Here is a 21,748-nt window from a genome sequence, read left to right on the forward strand (position 1 = left end):
GTGGAATCAGACTGCCCAGCGCAGGTGGGTTCTGCACAAGAGCTACCCGTGTCAAGCAGACTCAAGCTGACCATTACCATAGCTATGCTGGGGAAGGGCCAGCGCCATTTCTTGAGTGAGGAGGGATCTTGCTGCATAGATAACCCTCTCAAGGGCACTCCCAGACCAGGGGCTGCCTGTGTGATCAGCCTCCATCCAGACCTTCATCCAATGTCATTACTATCAAAAAACAACAGTTGTGGAGGTGGGCCGAGGTGTGGGAGATTGGGACTGATGCATATATACCACTGATACTATGTACAAAATGGATAATGAATGAGGACATACTGTATAGCCCAGGGAATTCTACTCAATGCTCTTTGGTGACCTGAATGGCAAGGAAATCCAAAAGGGAGGGGATATATGTATATATATGGCTGATTCCTTTTGCTGTACACTAGAAACTTAATACAACCTTGTAAAGCAACTATACATCAAATAAAAATTAATTTAAAAAAACATTAAAAAAAAACATCTCTGTGCCTATCTTGAGGCAGGGATCACAACTGAAGAACTGAGGGCTACATGTGCGAGCAGGCCAACTATTATTCTGGGTTGAGTTGCATCACCCCTCCTAAAACAATGTGTGTGCCCCAGCAGCTGCGAATGTATTCTTACTTGGCTAGAGGGTCTTTGGAGATGTCATCAAGTTAACATCAGGTCATGCTGGATGAGGGTGGGCCTCAATCCAATGACTTCTGTCTTTATAAGAAAAGAGAAATTTGGTCATAAACACTGACACATGCAGGGAAAACACTATGCAATAAATGGAGACTAGAGTGATATATCTCCCAAACCAAGGATGCTGAGGACTGCCAGCAGCCACAAGAAGCTAGGAAGATACCAGGAAGGTTCCTTCTCTCGGGCCTTCAGAGAGAGCATGGCCCTCCTCTGACACCTTGATTTCAGACTTGTAGCTTCCAGAAGTGTGAAAGAATAAACTTTGGTTGTTTCAAGCCTTTCAAAGAATAAACTTCTGCTGAATTTCTGGCCACTTGTAGGGCAGCTGTAGGAAACTCATACATCTACCGCATAGGATGGGCAGTGTCAGTTCACCTGGAGTTGTATTTTTAAAAACTTGAGTCAGTGAACTTCAAAAACAATCAGAAAATTCCGTGTCAAAACCTAAAGGTTTAGCTCCTTCTGGCCAAATCAGAAAATCTGGCTGCACTAGACCTATATTCTATCTAGCATGCCCTCCATTAGTTGATATGGGGAGCAGTGACTCCCATTAAACAAGTCGTGATAGACTGAATGATGTTACCTAACTGGTCAAAAGGAACTGCAGATGAGATAAAGTTCATGGTCTCAGATGGAAGATTAGTCTGAATTTCTCTGGTGGGTCTGATTAATCATAATGGTTTTAAAACAGAAAGAGGATGGCAGGAGAGTCAGAGAAAAAGGATGTAATGAGAGAAGCAGAAGAGAAGCCATGCAATGTGGGGTCACGAGCCAAGGAATTAAGACCACTACTAGAAGCTGGACAACACTAGGAGGCACCATTTCCCATAAAGACTCCAGAAGGAACAGGGACTGACCAGCAGTTAGGAGCAAGTCCAGAGATACCAAGGCTGGACAGCTAGCCTCTAGAACCCTGAGATGATGGATTCCCATTATTTTAAGCCAACGAGTCTGTGGTCCTCTGCTAAGACAGCAACAGGAAACTAACCCAACAGTGCTCGCCTCTGCCTCAGGCTCCACCTCTCCCCTTTTCTCTCACGCCCTGCAGTACAGCCATTTGGGTTCCCATCTGGCTCTGGTGGCACTGAAATTTGTTCTCCTGCATGAGATTCCAGCCCTTGTTAGCACACGGATAGTGAAGCACAGATTAACTCACAAAAGGGAAAGCATATGCATTTTCACAGAAACCTTCCTGAAACTATGCCTTTAAAGAAAAGGCTTTAACCCTGGGCACTTTGAAAGCCAGCCAAGGAGCTTCTTCTCCTCAGCAGGTAGAGTACTGACACAAAGCCAAGATAAGGCCAACCAGTGGGAGGCCCTGAATGTGGGTGGATTATATCCTGGAGCTCACAGGGCACCTTCAGAAAGTTCAGAGCAGAAAAGTAACCTGGCCAAGAAAAGAGACAGGGAGAAGTCCCTTAGAGAGGGACAGAGAGTAATTTTTCTGTGGTTCTATTAATAGCATGTTCTAAGAACCAAGGTGAGCAATGCCAAAAAAAAAAAAAAAAAAGAGGGAAACAACAGAATGGGAAAGACTAGAGATCTCTTCAAGAAAATTAGAGACACCAAGGGAATATTTCATGCAAGGATGGGCACAACAAAGGACAGAAACGGTATGGAACTAACAGAAGCAGAAGATATTAAGAAGAGGTGGCAAGAATACACAGAACTGTACAACAAAGATCTTAATGACCCAGATAATCACGATGGTGTGACCACTCACTTAGAGTCAGATATCCTTGAGTGCAAAGTCAACTGGGCCTTAGGAAGCATCACTACAAACAAAGCTAGTGGTGATTGAATTCCAGCTGAGCTATTTCAAATCCTAAAAGATGATGCTGTGAAAGTGCTGCACTCAATATGCCAGCAAATTTGGCAAACTTGGCAGTGACCAAAGAACTGGGAAAGGTCAGTTTTCATTCTAATTCCAAAGAAGGACAATGACAAAGAATGTCCAAACTACTGCACAATTGCACTCATCTCACACGCTAGCAAGGTAATGCTCAACATCCTCCAAGCTAGCCTTCAACAGTACATGAACTGGGAACTTCCAGATGTTCAAGCTGGACTTAGAAAAGGCAGAGGAATCAGAGATCAAACTGCCAACATCTGTTGGATGATAGAAAAACCATGAGGACTCTAGAAAAACATCTACTTCTGCTTCATTGACTATGCTAAAGCCTTTGACTGTGTAGATTGCAACAAGCTGTGGAAAATTCTTAGGGAGATGGGAATACCAGGCCACTTTACCTGCCTCCTGAGAAATCTGTATGCAGGTCAAGAAAACAGTTAGAACTGGACATGGAACAGTGGACTTTCAAAATTGAGAAAGGAGTATGTCAAGGCTGTATATTGTCACCCTGCTAATTTAACTTATACACAGAGTACATCATGTGAAAAGCCAGGCTGGATGAAGCACAAGCTGGAATCAAGATTATTGGGAGAAATATCAATAACCTCAGATATGCAGATGACACTACCCTTATGGCAGAAAGCAACGAAGAACTAAAGAGACTCTTGGTGAAGGTGAAAGAGGAGAGTTAAAAATCTGGCTTTAAGCTCAAAATTCAAAACACAAATATCATGGCATCCAGTCCTATAACTTCATGGCAAATAGATGGGGAAATAATGGAAACAGTGAGAGGCTTTATTTTCCTGGGCTCCAAAATCACTGCAGTTGGTGACTGCAGCCATGAAATCAAAAGACACTTGCTCCGGGGAAGAAAAGCTATGATCTACCTAGACAGCATATTAAAAAGCAGAGACATTACTTTGTCAACAAAGGTCTGTCTAGTCAAGGCTACGGTTTTTCCTATGGTCATGTATGAATGTGAGAGTTGGATAATTAAGAAGGCTGAGCACTGAAGAATTGATGCTTTTGAACTGTGGTGTTGGAGAAGACTCTTGAGAGTTCCTTGGACTGCAAGGAGATCCAACTAGTCAATTATAAAGGAAATCAGTCCTGAATATTCACTGGGAGGACTGATGCTGAAGGTGAAGCTCCAAAGTTTGGCTACCTGATGCGAAGAACTGATTCATTGGAAAAGACTCTAATGCTGGGCAAAATTGAAGGCAGGAGAAGGGGATGACAGAGGATGAGATGGTTAGATAGTATCACTGAGTCACTGGACATGAGTTTGAGCAAACTCTGGGAAATAGAGAAGGATAGGGAATCCTGGCGTGCTGCAGTCCATGGGGTCACAAAGAGTAGGACATGACTGACTAAACAATGACAAAAAAAAAAAAAAACACACACACACACACACAACAAAACCAAGGTAGACACTGTACATTATTTCCTTCAACTTTTGCAATAATCCTAGGGAAAAGGTATTTTTATCTGCAATTACAGATGAGACTGAAACTCAGAGAAGCGAGTTGGCGTTAGTATAATAGAACTGGTTCTGAATTCAGGTTTCTGTAACTCCAAAACTATTTCTAGAAAACTTCTCTGCTCCCCCTGAGTTTAACAGTGTAATGAGGAGGAATGCAGTGACTGAGGGAGGCTAGATAAAGGCCATCCAGAGCAACTCCGAAGGGCTGCGCTAGGATGGATGCTGGAAAAACGGAGAGGGAAAATACACTAGGTCTTAGTCATGAGTCAGAGAGTCACGTGGTTTAAGTGGAGGAAAGAAAGACGGGTTGAAAACCAAGAGCATGATGGTGCCACTGGCAGGCCTGAAGCAAGGCAAGAGGATGCATTTGAGGGTGGAGATGACCTAGGGAGGCAGAGAGAGCTTCCACTGTCCTTTCATCGGCTAGAAAAGATCCCTCAGGCTGTAAATCCTTGAATTCCTGCCCACAGGTACACAGAGATGCACTGCATTTAGACAAATGTGTTTTTCCTTTGTTTTCCAAATAGTTCAAAGGAGAAGGATGCCATGGTGTCATCTTATTTCTTTACAGCCTGATCTTCTCCAGAACATTTGAAAGGTAAATGCTACAAATATTTGCACAGATATTTCCTATAGCTCTGGGGTCACATGAACTATGTTCTCCCGTGTTGAAAAGTACTTTCAGGCCTTACTGGAAACATGAGAGCTATATTTTTTTTTTCTAATAGACACTCTTCTGTTGATGCATCCTTTTCCGTAGTCCGTTTGGCCATATTCATGGGAGAGCGGATGTCATCAGAAAAGTGTGAATCTACTTTTCTTGCACTGTGGGAGGTTCCTTCTTGTGGTTTTAAATATTGGCAGATATCATTCAGGCTTATTTGTACAACTTTCATAAATGAAAACAATTTATGATTTCTATATACAATAAAATATATACCCACAAATATATATTTTGTCCCCATGAAATGCAAAGCACTGTTCTTAGCGCTGTGGGATATACAAATAAAACAGGATATGGCCCTGATCGCCTCTCAGGTTCTAGTTTGGCAAAACCCAGGTATACACATCCAGAGACTGGGAAAGTCCCAGATGGTACTTGGTATGTCAGATGGTGTGCAAAGACAATGACTCTTAAGGGATGCCAGAGGAGGAAGGGCCCACTAGATAGGGTAGTCAAGGAAGGCTTCTTGGAAGAAGGAGACCTTCTTCTGGACCCTAAAAAAGGATAAGCTTCTGCAAGTCACAGAGAGAGAAATACAAGACTTCCAGAAAGGAAAAATTTCAAACCTTGAAGCAGTGTTCCTGAAACTTATCATTTGCATATCATACTTTTATGATACATTATTATTTGCTTAACAATTTCCTTAAATCAAGACACATTTGGGATTTCCCTGGCAGTCCAGTGGTTAAGACTGTGATTCCACTGCAGGGAGCAAGTTTTCTATCTCTGATGAGAGAACTAAGATCCCACATGCTCCATGGTGCAGCCAAAAAAGAAAAGAAGAAAAATTCAAAATCAGTACACATTTAAATATCCTCGTCTTAAATTTAATATCCTTCAAATATTAATATGTTAATATATATGATCTAAATCATTTATTTGCTGTGCTAAAGAAAAAAATGTATTAACACATAAATGTGTAACTTTTTAAATGCTCATATCTATATCAACTAACATCAAGCCATACTTTAGGAAACACTGCCCTGAATTATATCTGATGCTTCACCCATGTCTTTAGGTTTGATTCACAGAAGCATCTGACCTTCCAACCCTGTGACTAGGTTCATCCAAGAACACATACAACTCACACACTCAGCATCTCCCTCTGGGTTACAGCTGAAGCCACTTTCCACCTTGATATTACATTGCCCTGGGTAGAACCCTGATCCCTGGTGCCCGATGAAACAGTGGAAACTGCAACCAAGAAATGGGCTTAATGCCAAGCTGGTGTTTTCCCCTTAAACAGTCTGTTCAGCTCTGCCTTGGGCCAGCACTCTCTGGAGTGGTCACAAGTCACCACCCTAAGCCAAGCATCCCCTGGGATTCAGAGCAAACAGTTTCTCTGCTGAGTCCAGCATCCCCACAGAGCCCATGCCGAAGGATTGTCACATGTGAGGTCTGTCACTTCTTCCTTCTCCCTCATCACTTCTCACTGGCTTCCCTCAATGGCATCAGAATTTCCCCAGTCATCTCTACGGCCCCAGTCCTAGAAGCTTTCCAGGGGACAGATGGAAACACACCAGGCACGTGGGAAGGACAGGGACCAGACGAGCTCATGTTAGTGCTGCTCTGTGTTGGGGGGTGAAGGCAGGAAAGGCTGTGGGTCCCTGAAGCAGTCATGGTCTCTGAGTGCTGATGGTTCCTCCCATTCCGCAGGCTTCAGAAGGAGCTGGACGTCTCCACCACTCACCTACTACAACCAAATGCTGGAGGTTTCCTGTGCAGGCAGGTAGGTTGTAAGACTACCTTTTTATTGTAGAATCTGTTATTTATTTTATTTTAAAATAAGGCTTTTATTTTTTTCAGTTAAGTATATTCTCTCCTTAAGTGAAGGGTGATCAAATTATCTTTGAAATACTAAGATGCCCCCCCCCCCTTTTTTTCACTTTTCCACTTTCCATTACTGTCCTTTCTAGCTTACCTCTGAGAGTCTGCCATCCCTGAGAGTCTAGAAATGTTAGAAAATATCTTGACAAGACCCTCCTCCCCGCCAGGAATCCCTCATAACTGAAAGGAAAGCACTATAAAAATATCTTAGTTTCATGCATCTTAAATCACAATTATAGAAACCAAAGTTTAAGAAAATATTAAGGGCCCATGGGAGTTATGGGGCATGGCTCAAGAAAAAAATTAATAAACTCCTATTTTGACTCTACCAAACATTTATAACATATGTTTTTCCAGAATTATATACTGTGGGATTTCATTCCTTTCACTAAAAATCGTAATCTTTGTGATTATGAAAATAAAAAAATTAAGTCCTTGTGTCAAGGTTATCTTTACACATATTTGTAAAATATGTCATCTAGGCAGTTTTGAACCTGATTTTAACTGGAAGAGCAAGTCCACACATCTTTAACGGCTGTCAGAAAGGAAAGTCTCAAGAAATATTACATGGGGTCCTGACCCGCAGCGACATCGGCTATTTGCAGTGGGGTAAGGACTCTTCAGAGGATGACAGGCTTTCACAGGTAAGTGTGTTCCAATTCTCAACCACACCACCAGTGTCTCTATTTGGGCATTTTGTTAAGTCTCTAGATTGCATGTGTCCGTACTCAGCTGTGTCCAATTCTTTGAAACCCCGTGGGCTGTTACCTGTCAACCTCCTCTGTCCATCCCCGTGGGATTCTCCAGGCAAGAATACTGGAGTGGGTTGCCATTTTCTCCTCCAGGGGATCTTCCTGACCCAAGGATCGAACCCACGTCTCCTGCACCAGCAGGTGGACTCTTTACCACCAGCTCCATCTGGGAAGCCCTCATTCAAATCTGAGCTTACTTTTTCCTTTACTGCTTTACTGCATGCCTCTCACAAGCACATACAGACACACACAGAGATTTTTCTGGGTCTAAATGGAAATACACGAGCCCCTTGCTTTATATTTTGCTTTATCAATTTTTATGTACATAGTGTACAGGTGATACAAGTAATATGCAAATCATTTTTTAAAACAATACTTGAAGTATACAAATAAAGTCCCCTAACATCCCCTCATCCCTCATCAGAAATCGATACTGTCAGCTGACAATGAGTATCTTCCCAACCCTTTATTTAGGCAAATACAAATGCATATATTGTATCTATTACTCAGAGCTTTAAAAATCCCTGAATAAAAAAAGGGAACCTCACTTATGAATGCCTCTCAAAACACTTTCCAGCTCTGAGGGTTTATAACCTTTGACAACCAGAACGTAGACTGTGCTGTTGAAAAGCACAACCAGAGAATTGAGTAAGATGTGATTCTCCAAAAGCAACCAGTAAAGACAGTGAGGAAGCAAGTACACCCACCCGAACCACAAATCAAAGGTGCTTCTGTGATATTTTCACAAAAAGTTCATCCTAAAACCTAGGGAAGGCAAGGAGGTTCTGTGAGAAGCAACGCGTCTCTGGAGCAACCCTGAAACTAGCTGGGATGGAATTCAATACGATGGTGACAAATGCTCCCAGGTTCACGGTCTATCAGCACCAAACAGCCCCACTGCTCAGAGCCTGTCCTGTCCTTCACTCTGCTGGTTTAGGCTCAAAGTCTCTTTCACATGTACGGGACTTTACACTTAAAAGGCCTTTTTATATCTATCGCTTCATCTGGCTTTCCTCCTACTGTGGGGTCCAGCTACAACGTGTTATTCGTGAAATCAGCACATCACAACACACACAAATCATGTCTGATGGTGTTGGGAACGTGGCATCTGACTGTCACAGAATGACTGCATCTTTCGTACAAGTATGTCTTCAAAGTTTACTAAGTATTCCTTGAGTTTGAAATCTAGTCCATCATAGAAAAATGACAACAGAAACTAACATAACATTGTAAATCAACCACACTTCAGTTTGAAAAAAGAAAAAATGAGAAGTGACAGATGAACTAAAAGTAAAACAAATGAACCCAATCCATCACCCAGGGTCAGTTCTCTCAGAAATGCTTCCTTCTCTTTCTCATATAAATACATCCTATTTTACTTCTTCTGAACCCTGTCTTTCTCATGTAATACAAATGTTCTTATATGTCAGTGAATATGTGTCCTTCATCATATTTAATGGATGCAAACATTTCCACTATATGAAACTGAAAAACTGTACTTTGAATATGTCCTTAACAAAGAATGGATCCGTTATTACTATAAAATTCCTAATTGCTTGTCCCTGATAATTTGGGAATTCATCTTAGAATTTGATGTATATAATAACAAGGAAAACCAAGCCAAAAATAGGGAACTTATAGATTTCATCATACATAGTTTTCTTTCAACCGCACAAGGTCACTTAATGTCCTTGGTTAAGCACTCTGTATCTGTTAGAACCCAGGAGTAGGACAAGACTCAGTCTGGCAGGCTACACTGGGAGCAAGTTTCAAGGAGTGAGGTACAAATTATTATAAAGTTCTTTCACAATACTACTTCACCATATCCTCACTACAAACGACAAAGATTTAAAAGTGTTTCTCATAGTTCTGTCATCTGAGTAGGTAATTCACAAGCTTTGTCATATCTTCACACCACCTCTGTTGTTATTTGCTTAATATTTTCCTTTAAATGAACTCACTTTCGAAATTTGAATCTAACCTTTGCTATAGTGGGCTTCCCTGGTAGCTCAGCTGGTAAAGAATCTTCCTGCAATGAGGGAGACCTGGGTTCAATTCCTGGGGTGGAAAGATCCCTTGGAGAAGGGAAAGGCTACCCACTCCAGTATTCTGGCCTGGAATCCATGGGGCTGCAAAGAGTGGGACACAACTGAGCAACTTTCACATACATATATACATTTTCTATAGCAGTAACATAAGCAATGGACTTGATACACTATTTCTTTCTAACACCTATTAAATAAATAGGTAACCAGTTTTAGGTCAGTTAAAGCAGTTGTTGGAGAAGACTCTTGAGAGTCCCTTAAACTGCAAGGAGATCCAACCAGTCCATCCTAAAGTAAATCAGTCCTGAATATTCATTGGAAGGACTGATGGTGAAGCTGAAGCTCCAATACTTTGGCCACCTGATGACTCATTTGAAAAGACCCTGATGCTGAGAAAGACTGAGGTGGGAGGAGACGCCTGATTGAAGGGGACGACAGAGGATGAGATGGCTGGATGGCATCACCGATTCAATGGACATGAGTTTGCGTAAACTCCAGGAGTTGGTGATGGACAGGGAGGCCTGGTGTGCTGCAGTCCACGGGGTCCAAAGAGTTGGACACGACTGAGCGACTGAACTGAGATGAAAGCAGTTTTAGGTTTATAGCAAAATTGTGTGGAAAGCACAAAGGTTTTCACATATTCCCTGTCCTTACACACGCATGGCTTCCACATTTTCCTCCACCCGAGTGGTATATTTGTTACAGTTGATGAACCCACACTGACATGAACTAAGTTCATAGTTTATGCTATGGTTCACTCTTGGTGTTTACACTCTGTGGGTTTGGACAAATGTATGACAACATATATTCACCATTATAGCATCATACAGAGTAGTTTCACTGCCCTAAAAACCCTCTGTGCTCTGCCAAGTCAACCCTCCATCTCCCTCAATGATGGGTCTTTTTACCATCTCCATAGTTCTGCCTTTTCCAGAGTGTTATTAATACATAGTTGGAATCATAGTATGTAGCCTTTTTGGATTGGCTTCTTTCACTTAATATTAATAATATGCCTTTATATTTTTCCATATATTTTCATAGCTTGATACCTCATCTCTTTATAGCACTGGATAATATTCCATTGGAATATTGTGAATAATATTTCTGTGAACAAATATTATTCCACAGATATATCATGGTTGATTTAGCCATTAACTTATAAAAGTACCTTGGTTGCTTCCCATTTTGGCAATCGTGAATAATGTTGCTATAAACATCCATGAGCAGGTTTCTGTGTGGACATAAGTTTTCAGCTCCTTTGGGTAAATATCAAGGCGGGGGGCAATTGCTGGATCACATGGTAAGAGTATGTTTAGTTTTATAAGAAGCTGCCAAACTGCCTTCCAAGGTGGCTGTACCATTTGACATTCCCACCAGCAGTAGATGAGGGTTCCTGTTGCTCTGCATGCTTGCCAGCATTTAGTGTTGTCAGTGTTGTGGATTTCAGCCACTCTAATAGGTATCACATTGTTTGCTTATTTGCATTGCCCTGATAATAAGCATATTCTTATTTGCCATCTGTCTATTGTCTTTGGTGAGATGTCTGTTACTCTTAGGGAGCATCTAAAATTATTGGTGCTCAGGTCATCCTCCAGAACAGCGTCAGCTATATGTGTGTAGGACCTGTGTGAACACACAGCCCCACACTTAAGGCTCTGCTGTCACTGCCTTAAAATTCTTAACATTTTTTGAACACAGGCCTCCAGTTTTTCATTTTGTACTAGACCCCACAAATTGTACAGCTGGTCCTATCCAATGACTCTGGTTTATCTGGCCTGGAGACCATCTGGTAATCAAGGTTTTTTAACCCCTCAGGTGCATCCAGAGTTAGAAATCTCTGTTCTAGAGAAAGACTGCTTAACCTCAGCACTACTAATACTTTGGAATGGATAATTCTTTGTGGTGGGGGCTGGCTTGTGCATTATGGGATATTCAACAGCATCCTGGCTTTTACCCACTAAATCCCAGTAGTACTGCCCCACCCCATGTACAACCAAAAATGTCTCCAGATATTGCCAAATGTCCCCCATTGGACAAAACTGTCCCAACTGAACCGCTGCTCTAAAAAAGGTGTGTGTGGGGAGAATCTCATTAGATTTAACTGATTAAATCCATGGTATACAGAATTAGAAAACTATCATTTCAAGTGAAATTACAACAAAGAGTATCTTCTTTCAATACTGATATTTCCTTCAAGTATGAGAAATGTTGACAGCTTTCCATTCCTTTTTACCAAGGTGTCAGGGGCAAGTTTCAAACCTTAAAATTAAACAGGCATTTGCTAAACAGTGACTAAGCTGCTCTGAGAAAAGGGACTATATCAAAGGCTATGCACCACAGCCCCAAAGAAAGTGAGATTGAGAGAAAAAGAGAGCTTCAGAGAATCAAGAATTCATAGCAGTCCAGTGCCACCATTTTCCCTGGATCGCATATCTTTCAATACAAGTCAGCTCTGACCAACAGTGCTGCTAAGCCATGCTCTAAAGAAAATTACCTGCAGAGCCTAAAATATCTTCCAGTAATAAAATGGATGTTTGTTGGGACCTTAAATTCTGTCAAGAAGCCAAGGTCTAAGGTTTTTTTTAAAAAAAAAAAAAAGCAAAAGCTTTCTTGCTGGGAAGAGGGCAAAATGTAGCCAACCTCAGGACCACCATCCAAATGCCTGCTCACAAACTGGAAGTAGGGCAAAGGATGGTGAGACGCTGGGTTAGCTTTAAAATCTACATAAAAATCACATCTACAAAGCTTCCATCTTTTCAAAAAGTGACTAATGCGGCTTTTCATCTTTCCTTCTCAGAGTCTGTTCTCTCCCCAGGGAGATGCCTATGAATCCTGCCCTCAGTGAAAATTGCCTGAAATTGTACACTAATGGCTTGAAACCCAGAGGATGTTTATTATGTCGTCTCTGACGTGCACTTGAAGTTTGGTTTCAGAACAAATGTATTAAAGAGCAAATATGGGCTCTTATGGCAGGTAGTTTTACTTGAACTGCTGAGATATATGACTCTGTTAGGCATCTACATATGTACATATAAAGTTTATTTAACCTGAAGGTGCTTTTTTATTCTAAGGCAGCTCATTATATTCTGGGAAAAAAGCAATCTATAACTCACCAAATATTATCAAAATAATTTTGTATATAATGATTTTATATCTATAAGAATTTTATATTTTCCCATCACTCCCAAAGCTGGCAATTAAAGTATTTTTTAAAGCTCAATCACTCCTGAAGACGGTATCTTTTAAAGCTCATTTAGTCATTATACTCTAACAGCCACTTGTGCAGAGCACATACTGTGTGCTCGGCTCTCTCCAAGTCATTGGTAATGATATCTTCTTTCATTTAACCCTCATTTCCACTCAGAGTTACAATCGGTGTTAGTTCAAGTACAGGGGCTGTTGCGTGATCATTCATTTTTTTCCTTTTTATTGGGAGTATAGCTGCTTTACAGAGTTGTACAATGAAGTGAAACTGCCATATGTGTACATATATCCCCTCCCCCTTGACCTTTCCTCCCCTCCCCACATCCAACCCCTCTAGGTCATCACAGAGCACCAAGCAGCTGTTTGTTTCAGAGATGAGAAATCCCAGACTGAGAAAGGTGTAAGAAGGCCACCAACTAAGGAGGTGTCAGGGCCAGGATTCTGAGCCCAGCTCTATATATGTTCCAAGGCACTTTCGGCCCACTGCCTGTCATGATCATCTCTACTTGTTTCTGATAAATACAAAACGTTTGTTCTGGGTAGGATATCTTTCAGAGGTGCTCTGTAATCAATGTGCTGACATAAACATGTATATTTGTATATAAGATCTATTACAGATCCTGCCCTCAGTCTCCTCAGCATCAGGGTCTTTTCCAATGAGTCAGCTCTCTGCATCAGGTGGCCAAAGTAAAGACCAGGGACAGGAGAAGAAGGGGGCGACAGAGGATGAGATGGTTGGATGGCATCATTGACTTAATGGACATGAGTCTGAGAAAACTCTGGGAGATAGTGAAGGACAGGGAAGTCTGGCATGCTGCAGTCACGACTAAGTGACTGAACAATAAATTACAGATCCTCTGATGCTGGACTACAAATGGTTAGATAGTGGCAAAATCATGGCTCAGTCTTAGAATGCATGATGGTTGTACTCAATATCTAAAACTTTATCCACTGACTACTAGGTTAAAGCAGTGGTGAGTTTGAGTTGATTGTGAACTGCAGGTACTGGTGGCACACACCCTTTCAAGTATCTGTCACCCTTCACCTGTGGTTTGGCAGACTGTGTCTGTCACTATATGCTAGGAGGAAAAGCTCAGTGGTGCTCAGAGATGCGCTAACCAGAAGACTCATCTGATGGTAGTGCATACAGATATCTAATATTTCATAAACTTCTATCATAAAACTTCTTGCAGCACAGCTGTTTGCTCAAAAAAGAACCAGATGTGGTTCGAGGGCAGTGCTTTAAGCATCATTGGATTGAGGACCTCACAATTACTCCCTGCCCTTTCTGCTCTGAGGCATGGTGACTCTGAACAAGGATACGCCAAATGCATATAGGTACTGGAGCTAAGTGGAAAGAACCTGCCTGCTAATACAGGAGACATAAGAGATGCAGGTTCAACCCCTGGGTCAGGAAGATCCTCTGAAGAAAGGCATGGCAACCCACTCCAGTATTCTTGTCTGGAGAATCCCATGGACACAGGAGCATGGTGGGCTGAAGTCCACATGGTCAGAAAGAGTCGGATATGACTGAAGCAACTTAGCTCGCACATAAGCATTTTTGGGGTATTTAGGGACTCCTGCCTTGGGTAGGCCGGAGAAGGCAATGACACCCCACTCCAGCACTCTTGCCTGGAAAATCCCATGGATGGAGGAGCCTGGCAAGCTGCAGTCCATGGGGTCGCTAAGAGTCGGACACGATTGAGCGACTTCACTTTCACTTTTCACTTTCATGCATTGGAGAAGGAAATGGCAACCCACTCCAGTGTTCTTGCCTGGAGAATCCCAGGGATGGGGGAGCCTGGTGGGCTGCCGTCTATGGGGTCGCACAGAGTCGGACACGACTGAAGTGACTTAGCAGAAGCATCAGCAGCCTCGGGTGGGCATTCTAAATCGGAAGATTATATGTAAGCACTGGTAAGAGAAACCTAGTATAAGAAGTTTTCTGAGTTCAAAAGAAAATCAATGTGCTGCTTGGCAGAACCTGCTGTCGCCATGAAACCCCCTCATCCGCCACTGCATCTGTCTTCCCTAAGTGAATCTCTTCTAACTCGGTGATAAAATTGCAGAGATTGCAAAAACGCACGTCTTTCGGTCCCAATGTCACAGCCCAGTAGGTGAGATTGAAAAAAAAAAAAAGGAGCTTTCATCAGATGACATGCAAGCCCCCCAGAACCTACCAGACTGACAGTTTGTGCAGCACACAGCCAGCTCCCCGCAAGAAGCAGCACTATTTTGAAGCCTCCCATCACTTTTATATTTGAAGATACAGGTTTGAGTGTGCAGTTCCAATACCTAAGTGAGAACATAAAGTAGTTTGAGTCTAACACCATCTGGAAAACCTTAGGAGGTTCACATTATCTTTGCACCTGCCACCGAGAAGAAAAATCAACTCTGATTTTTAGAAGGAACGGAAGCCATTTAGGTCTTGCTGGAATTGTTCCCCCGACAGCCCTGGCAGAGCGCATCACCTCCGAGTCCTACCTTCTTCCCTCTTTACATTTTTCCCTTTAAAGAGACTGACGGGAAGAAATCCAGCACTGAAAGTACCAGATGAAGCTCCACCCACTGCTCTCTACCCCTGAGTCGCTGGGGTAGCGCCTGGAAAACACGACAACAGCCCTGCAAACTGGCTAAGAGAAGCTACATCAACTCGTGTTCCGGGTGGCAGAGATGAGAGCCAGACTGTGAAGAGCCACGCGTGTGAATCGTCACCAGGAATTGGCGAAGAAAGCACAACATTTCCACACCTTTCTCCCAATCAGATCACCGGATGGGGGCCCTGGGACTTCACCACCAAGCTCCTTACGCAGAGGCGCATTCCCAGAGCCATTGTTCTGGAGCCGGCCTGCGCCTGCGCTCAGTCACTGTCCTGTCCGACTCGTTTGCGACCCCATGGATTGTAGCTCACCAGGTTCCTGTGTGTATGGGATTTTCCAGGCAAGATACTGGAGTAGTCTGCCGTTTCCTCCTCTAGGGGAATCTTCCCTGACTCAAGGATCGAATCAGGTCTCCTGCATTGGCAGGCGGATTCTTTACCACTTAAGCCACCACATGGACAGATGGATCCTCACTCTCTGGTGCTTAAAATTTGTCCCTTCTTCCTATCTTTGTAACTTTACCTTCAATGACACCTGCTATGAAAGGTTTGATTGCAGCATGGAAGGCTGAACTGACTGGGCTTATTACACAATAAGTGAATTTAAGGAGAAAGGTGTTTTATTTATAGCACCACTCTATCACAATTTAATTTCCTTTTTACCATGGCAACTTGAGGCAACATGCACAAATTCTGCATTGATGACATCTCACCAGTAAAACATACTTAGAATTCTCTTTCGTGGGGAGGTTAGCTGATAAATTGTGTCTATCCCAAAGCAATACAAATTCTTAACTGAAGATGCCAGTCAAACAGATTCCATGGTGCACTGAGGAAAGGGCTTTGATATTTGATTGGGTTCAGTTGGGCGGTGCTCAGTTTTGGTTCTGCAGGACTCCCTTTAAACCAAGCATGTTCTACGCTGTAACCTGAGGCTCACTTCTTGGAGTTAAAACCCAAAGTGCTGTGACAGACATATTTCTCTTGACCAGAATCTCTCAGGGCAAGTGGGACTCTGCCTGCTCAGTGTAGGGTCTCCAAATGGTCACTTTGAGTGCTGGAGATTGTTATATTTATGACTCCTTCGTTTTCCTCCTACTTTAGTAAGATCATGAGTAGCTTTGAGTTCAGGAGAGAAAACTGTTGCACTGTTGCACAAAATCACAACAGTGCAGTGGCCACACCTTACAGAGTATGAATCTGAGCTCCAGCTGAATTTTGCCAACGTCACAAAGATTTTGTGAAACAATATCATGTATGTCTACAGTCAATTATATCCACCCACACATCACTTACAGGAACTTTCGCTGATTTAAAATCAGCCAGAATATGCATCTGCAGTTAAAATGGAGTGGCATTTTATTACAAACAGCCCTCAGTTTCCTAATTAGCTTATCCATATTTTCAAACTTAATAATTCCAAGTCCTGCGGATCATATTTTGATTATACATAACCTTAGTACTATCGCAAGAAGGCCTAAGAAAGAGCTTATTTTATAACTAATGAATGGTGATGACGTTCTTTGGAACTTGGGGGGTGGATTCTGGGATGTAAATACATGGGGTTGCTTCAATGGCACATCCTCTGTGTTTTATTTCCAATGTAGCCAGTGGGAGACTTGCCCCAAGTTTGGTGTATTATACTCATGTTATACTCAGTCCAGGGAGGGCTGGTGTTGATGTGAGCAGATGAGCATGCCCACTATGAGCATGTCCAGACTGGGGTGCTGGGCTTACACCCCTTTTTTCAACTATAAACTAAAACTCAGGTCATTTCTTTTAAACACAGTAGTATAATTTTTCTCCAGTAGCTAAAGAGTAAAGTTTAAAGACAAAAGCACCTCTGATTCACCCACTCACCCACAACTGAAGAATTTCAACTCTAGAAGAAGGAAGGGATTTGAATAGAATGATTGAGAAATCAAAATGTCAAGTTACTAGCCTTTATTACTTGGGTTGACAAAACTCACAGTCATTTTTTCAAAGCTGGATTTTCCACACAACAGACTTTGTTCCTGAACACACAGTACAACTCTGAGGACCGAGAAGAAAAGAAACAGAATAGAATTCTTTTGTTATGGGAAGATATGCCACAGCTGAGGGTCCAGAGCTCTCCCTGGCATCGTGGGAAATGATGGGGGTTTCCATGTAGCTCACGTTAATCTCTTTATGTGTGTGTGTGTTTTTTTAAGTGTTTTCTAAAAAACATTAATGAGTTTCAATGGCATTAAAAAAAAAATATGTGCTTCCCTGCCTCTTTAAACAAAATGGGAGATATCATCAAGCAAAACACTATAACCCTGATTCCCTCATGTGTTTGGACTGCAAAGAAATCAAACCAGTCAATCCCAAAGGAAACCAACCCTGAATATTCATTGGAAGAACTGATCCTGAAGCTTCAATACTTTGGCCATGCAAAGAGCTGACTCATTGGAAAAGACCCTGATGCTGGGAAAGATTGAGGGCAAGAGGAGAAGCTGGCGACAGAGCATGATATGTTTAGGTAGTATCACTGATTCAATGGACATGAGTTTGAGCAAACTGGGAGATAGTGAAGGACAGGGAAGTCTGGCATGCTGCAGTCCATGGGGTCACAAAGAATTGGACATAACTTAGTGACTGAATAGCAACAAGGAACCTCAGGGGTTACTGGAGTATGCAGGATCCTTTACAAGTGAGCCTCCCAGAGTGGTGCTTTGGTGAATCTAATTCACTCGCCTGAGAATTCAAGGCTGAATTGACAGTTGCCTGGAAAAACCAGAAAACAAGCTGATTAAAACACTGAACTTAGGCTTCCCGGGTGACTCAGTGGAAAGAATCCACCTGCCTATGCAGGAGATACAGGTTTGATCCTTGATCTAGAAAGATCCCACATGCCACAGAACAACTAAGTCCGTGCACCACCACTATTGAGCCTGTGCTCTAGAGTCCAGGGGCTGCAACTACTGAAGCTCATGTCCCTGAGAACCTGTGCTCCATGAGAAGCCACCGCAAAGAGAAGCACATATACCACAACTAGAGAGAAGCCCCCACTTGCCACAACTGGAGAAAAGCCCATGTAGCAACAAAAATCCAGCACAACCAAAAACAAATAATTTTTTAAAATAAGGAACTTAATATTATAAGTAATATTGAACTAGTACACTCAGCTCTAAGTACATCTTCACAATTGATCTACATGTTAACATGCAGATATGTGTATATCTGTGAGTGTTTGTGCGTGTTCCACTCATCTCCCAGAAGCTTTTTTCTGTATTCAAAATATCCTCTCTTTCCATATTGTAGGCTCTTTTTCCTATCTATGATCTGAATGCTTAGTGCTGCCAGAATGACCACCTGCTGAATGAAATACTGTCCTATCTTGGGAACAGAAATAAGTACACTAGTCAACAAAAAGACCAGTTCAAGTGCTCATATTCCATTCCCACACTTCTATTTCCGTCTATTTATTCTTCATCTCACTAACAAACCAAACTGAGATGGTTCCACAGCTCCATAAACCCACCCTCAAAATGTTTTAAAATAAAATCCATGAAGAGAAAAACTGGAGCATCACCACCACACCATTCATAAATGCAAATTCATTCACGAGAAAGCCTTTGTTTGAAATCTGCCTGCATGCACAGTACCCTGCCCAGCTACAAGCACAATGCCAAGTCTCTGAGCTGCTTTAAAAAAAAATTTTTTTTTAAGGCTTTATTGAATTTGTCACAATACTACTTCTGGTTTTTGTGTTTTTGTGTTTTGGCTATGAGGCATGTGGGATCTTAGCTCCCCCTTACCAGGGATCAAACCCACACTCCCTGCGTTGGAAGGCAAAGTCTTAACCACTGGACACCAGAGAAGTCCCCAAGCTGCTTTTTGACCCTGGTGACATGTGTTCTCTCGTAGGCAGCCAAATCTAATGTTCATCTGTGTTCCTCTCTCCTCTTGCAGGTGGGCAGCATGCTGAAGACTCCCAAGTTACCTGTCTGGCTGTGCAACATCAACGGAAATTACAGTGTCCTGTTTAGCACAAACAGGCAGCTTTTATCAGACTGGAAAGTGGAGCGCCTCTTTGATCTGTATTTCTACAGTGGCCAGCCCGCACAGAAAAAGCCTGCGCACCTTACCATAGGTGAGCGCTCCAGACCCTAGTGCTCTCAGCTTAATGTGCTCAGAGAGCCGAGGATGTGCTGGTTTACAGCTCTGTGGATACTTGGGCTAGCTCTGCAGGAGGATGTGGAGGCTTGATCTCTAAAATGAAACCCTAGGCTTCAACGTCATGGGTCTAACCTAAGCATTGTAACCTTGGGGTTCCAACTGATGAATTCTAATCCCAAGATAGAGTATCAGATGACTGATCATCCCAGAACACAGTAACTAAACTGAGAGTACATTTGTATTCAGATCAGTTCAAAAAGCATTTTTGAGGCCTACTAAGCACCAGGCATGTGCCAGACACTAGGAAGGCAAGAAGGTACAGTCTTGGCAGAGGTTCTAGTGTGATCATACAAGCCATTTTATTCCAATTCCCACCATGTTTAAAAACAAAAAACAAAAACCATGAGAAAAAAGATTAACCTTAAGATGTCTTTAAACACTAGCCTTTTGGACAAGGGAATAAACATGATGAAACCAGGAGCCCGTATATGCTACCAAGGCACCATGCATGGAGCCTTGCTGATTTGGTGTCTGACTCTTTGCATTTAGTATCACAGGTCTGCCTTTAGCCAACTTTTCATTATTACAACTGCATTTAGAAGAGTATTGTAGTGACTGTTTTGTCTGCGTAGCTCCTAACTCTTTTTCTTTAATTATGAGAACTTTATATTTGTGTGTATTTGTATACACATACATGTGCTTAGTCACTCAGTCACGCCCAATTCTTTGCGACCTCATAGACTGTAGTCTGCCAGGCTCCTCTGTCCATGGGATTTTCCAGGCAAGAATACTGGAGTGAGTTGCCATGCCCTCCTTCAGGGGATCTTCCCAACCCAGGGATCGAACCAAGGTCTCCCTCATTGCAGGTGGATTCTTTACCATCTGAGCCACCAGACAAACCCAATACATACATACATACATACATATATATATATATATGCACAGGCACGTGCGTGTGTGTGTATATATATATGTATATATGACCCCAGAAAAATGTATATTATATATATACACACCCATTTCATTTAGTGGAACATTGCCAATACATTCCTTAAGATACATTATTGTTTCTACTTTTCTACTATTATTGCTTCTACTTTACTCTCTTCTTTGAGGAAAGCACTGGGATTTTTTTGTTTTGTTTTTGTTTTTTATTAGCTCACACGCACAGCAAGCAGTGTGTTCCAGGCACTGTGTTGAAAGCCTTACATACATTATTCCATTAAATCCTCCTAACAGTCATCTAAAGTAGACACTATGATACTTATTTTACACAGAGGAAACTGAAGTGGCCAAAAAATGATTTCTAATGGATGAGATTGAGAGATACTAAGTACCTTTCCAAAGGTCATTTGCGACAAACTTGGGCCTTGAACTCAGTTCTAGATCTCCTCACGAGAATACTTGCACTTCATCCCAAAATGCAAATGTACTCTTAGCATTGAGAAGCTCTCTCTTTTCTTATTTTTCCCTGACAACATTCGGTGATTTATTGATACACCTAACTCTATGTGTTCCATCACGGGGCGGGACCACACCATTACATGACATCAATACTGAGTTTTCAAAATCTACAACAACCCAGACTATCATGGACATGTCTTGTATGGGGCATATCTACACACCATCTACTGGAATCCCCATCAGCTCACTCACTTCTAGGAACACAGCTTGCTGAGCCCAACTCCTGCCCACTCATCCTATTTTCCTTCCTTCCTGGCTGCTTCTGAAATGGTATACATAGGCTGGGGTCTAAATGTTGACTATTGCTTCTCAGACACTCACTCCCATCACTGGGAAAGTGTCCAACACGAAGATGAACACAGACCAGGAAGACGGTTTTCCCCACTGGAGATGGTGATCAGAACCAAGTGGAGAGATGCCACCATCAACTGGAATGGATCTGTTCCCTTTTTCTAAAGAGGAAGCGAAGATGTACAATGAAGTCTGAAGCATCAGCACTATGGGGACACAAAAGCCTAACTTGGGGAAGACCATTTTAAGTTTATGTTCCTTATTCAGAAGCCCCACCCAAAACACCCCCATAAGCAGTATGTTCTTTCTTTTGTCTCTATAAACTCTCTGCAGTTGCTATTGGTATTGTTGGAGACACACAGAACCCTTACTTCAGGGTCTGGAAGGTGTATCCTTTATGCTCATATAGACTGGTTCCTCATTTTTATTCAAAAGAAAAACTGAAGTCTCTTTCCTCCAAGTTATTTCCAAATTCCTCTCTCCTCAGTGTGATTCTCCCTGGGGATTACGGAAGGAGGGGGCTAGCTTTCATCTGGGGATGAAGTCATCAGTAATAAATCATTGGATTTTTAGTTATGGCAAGAACTCAAGCCTTCTCAAAGATTTCCTGGTATGAAGAGCATTCCTTTCCAAGGTTACATTTC

At 42.3% G+C, this 21,748-nt stretch overlaps 1 protein-coding gene across 1 annotated transcript in view; it reads left to right on the forward strand.

Annotated features, from left to right (window-relative positions):
• Positions 1–21,384, forward strand: part of MINDY4B (MINDY family member 4B) — a 41,043-nt gene extending 19,659 nt beyond the window's left edge. Inside the window, exons 8-12 of the mRNA XM_069597036.1 lie at positions 4,583–4,653; positions 6,436–6,508; positions 7,089–7,250; positions 19,143–19,323; positions 21,127–21,384. Coding sequence (XP_069453137.1) covers positions 4,583–4,653; positions 6,436–6,508; positions 7,089–7,250; positions 19,143–19,323; positions 21,127–21,269 — 630 coding nt within the window. The 3' untranslated portion in view covers positions 21,270–21,384. The remainder of the gene's footprint in view (positions 1–4,582; positions 4,654–6,435; positions 6,509–7,088; positions 7,251–19,142; positions 19,324–21,126) is intronic.
• The last annotated feature ends 364 nt before the right edge of the window (positions 21,385–21,748 follow it).

Source organism: Ovis canadensis, chromosome 1 (assembly GCF_042477335.2).
Source record: "Ovis canadensis isolate MfBH-ARS-UI-01 breed Bighorn chromosome 1, ARS-UI_OviCan_v2, whole genome shotgun sequence".
Taxonomy (NCBI): domain Eukaryota; kingdom Metazoa; phylum Chordata; class Mammalia; order Artiodactyla; family Bovidae; genus Ovis; species Ovis canadensis.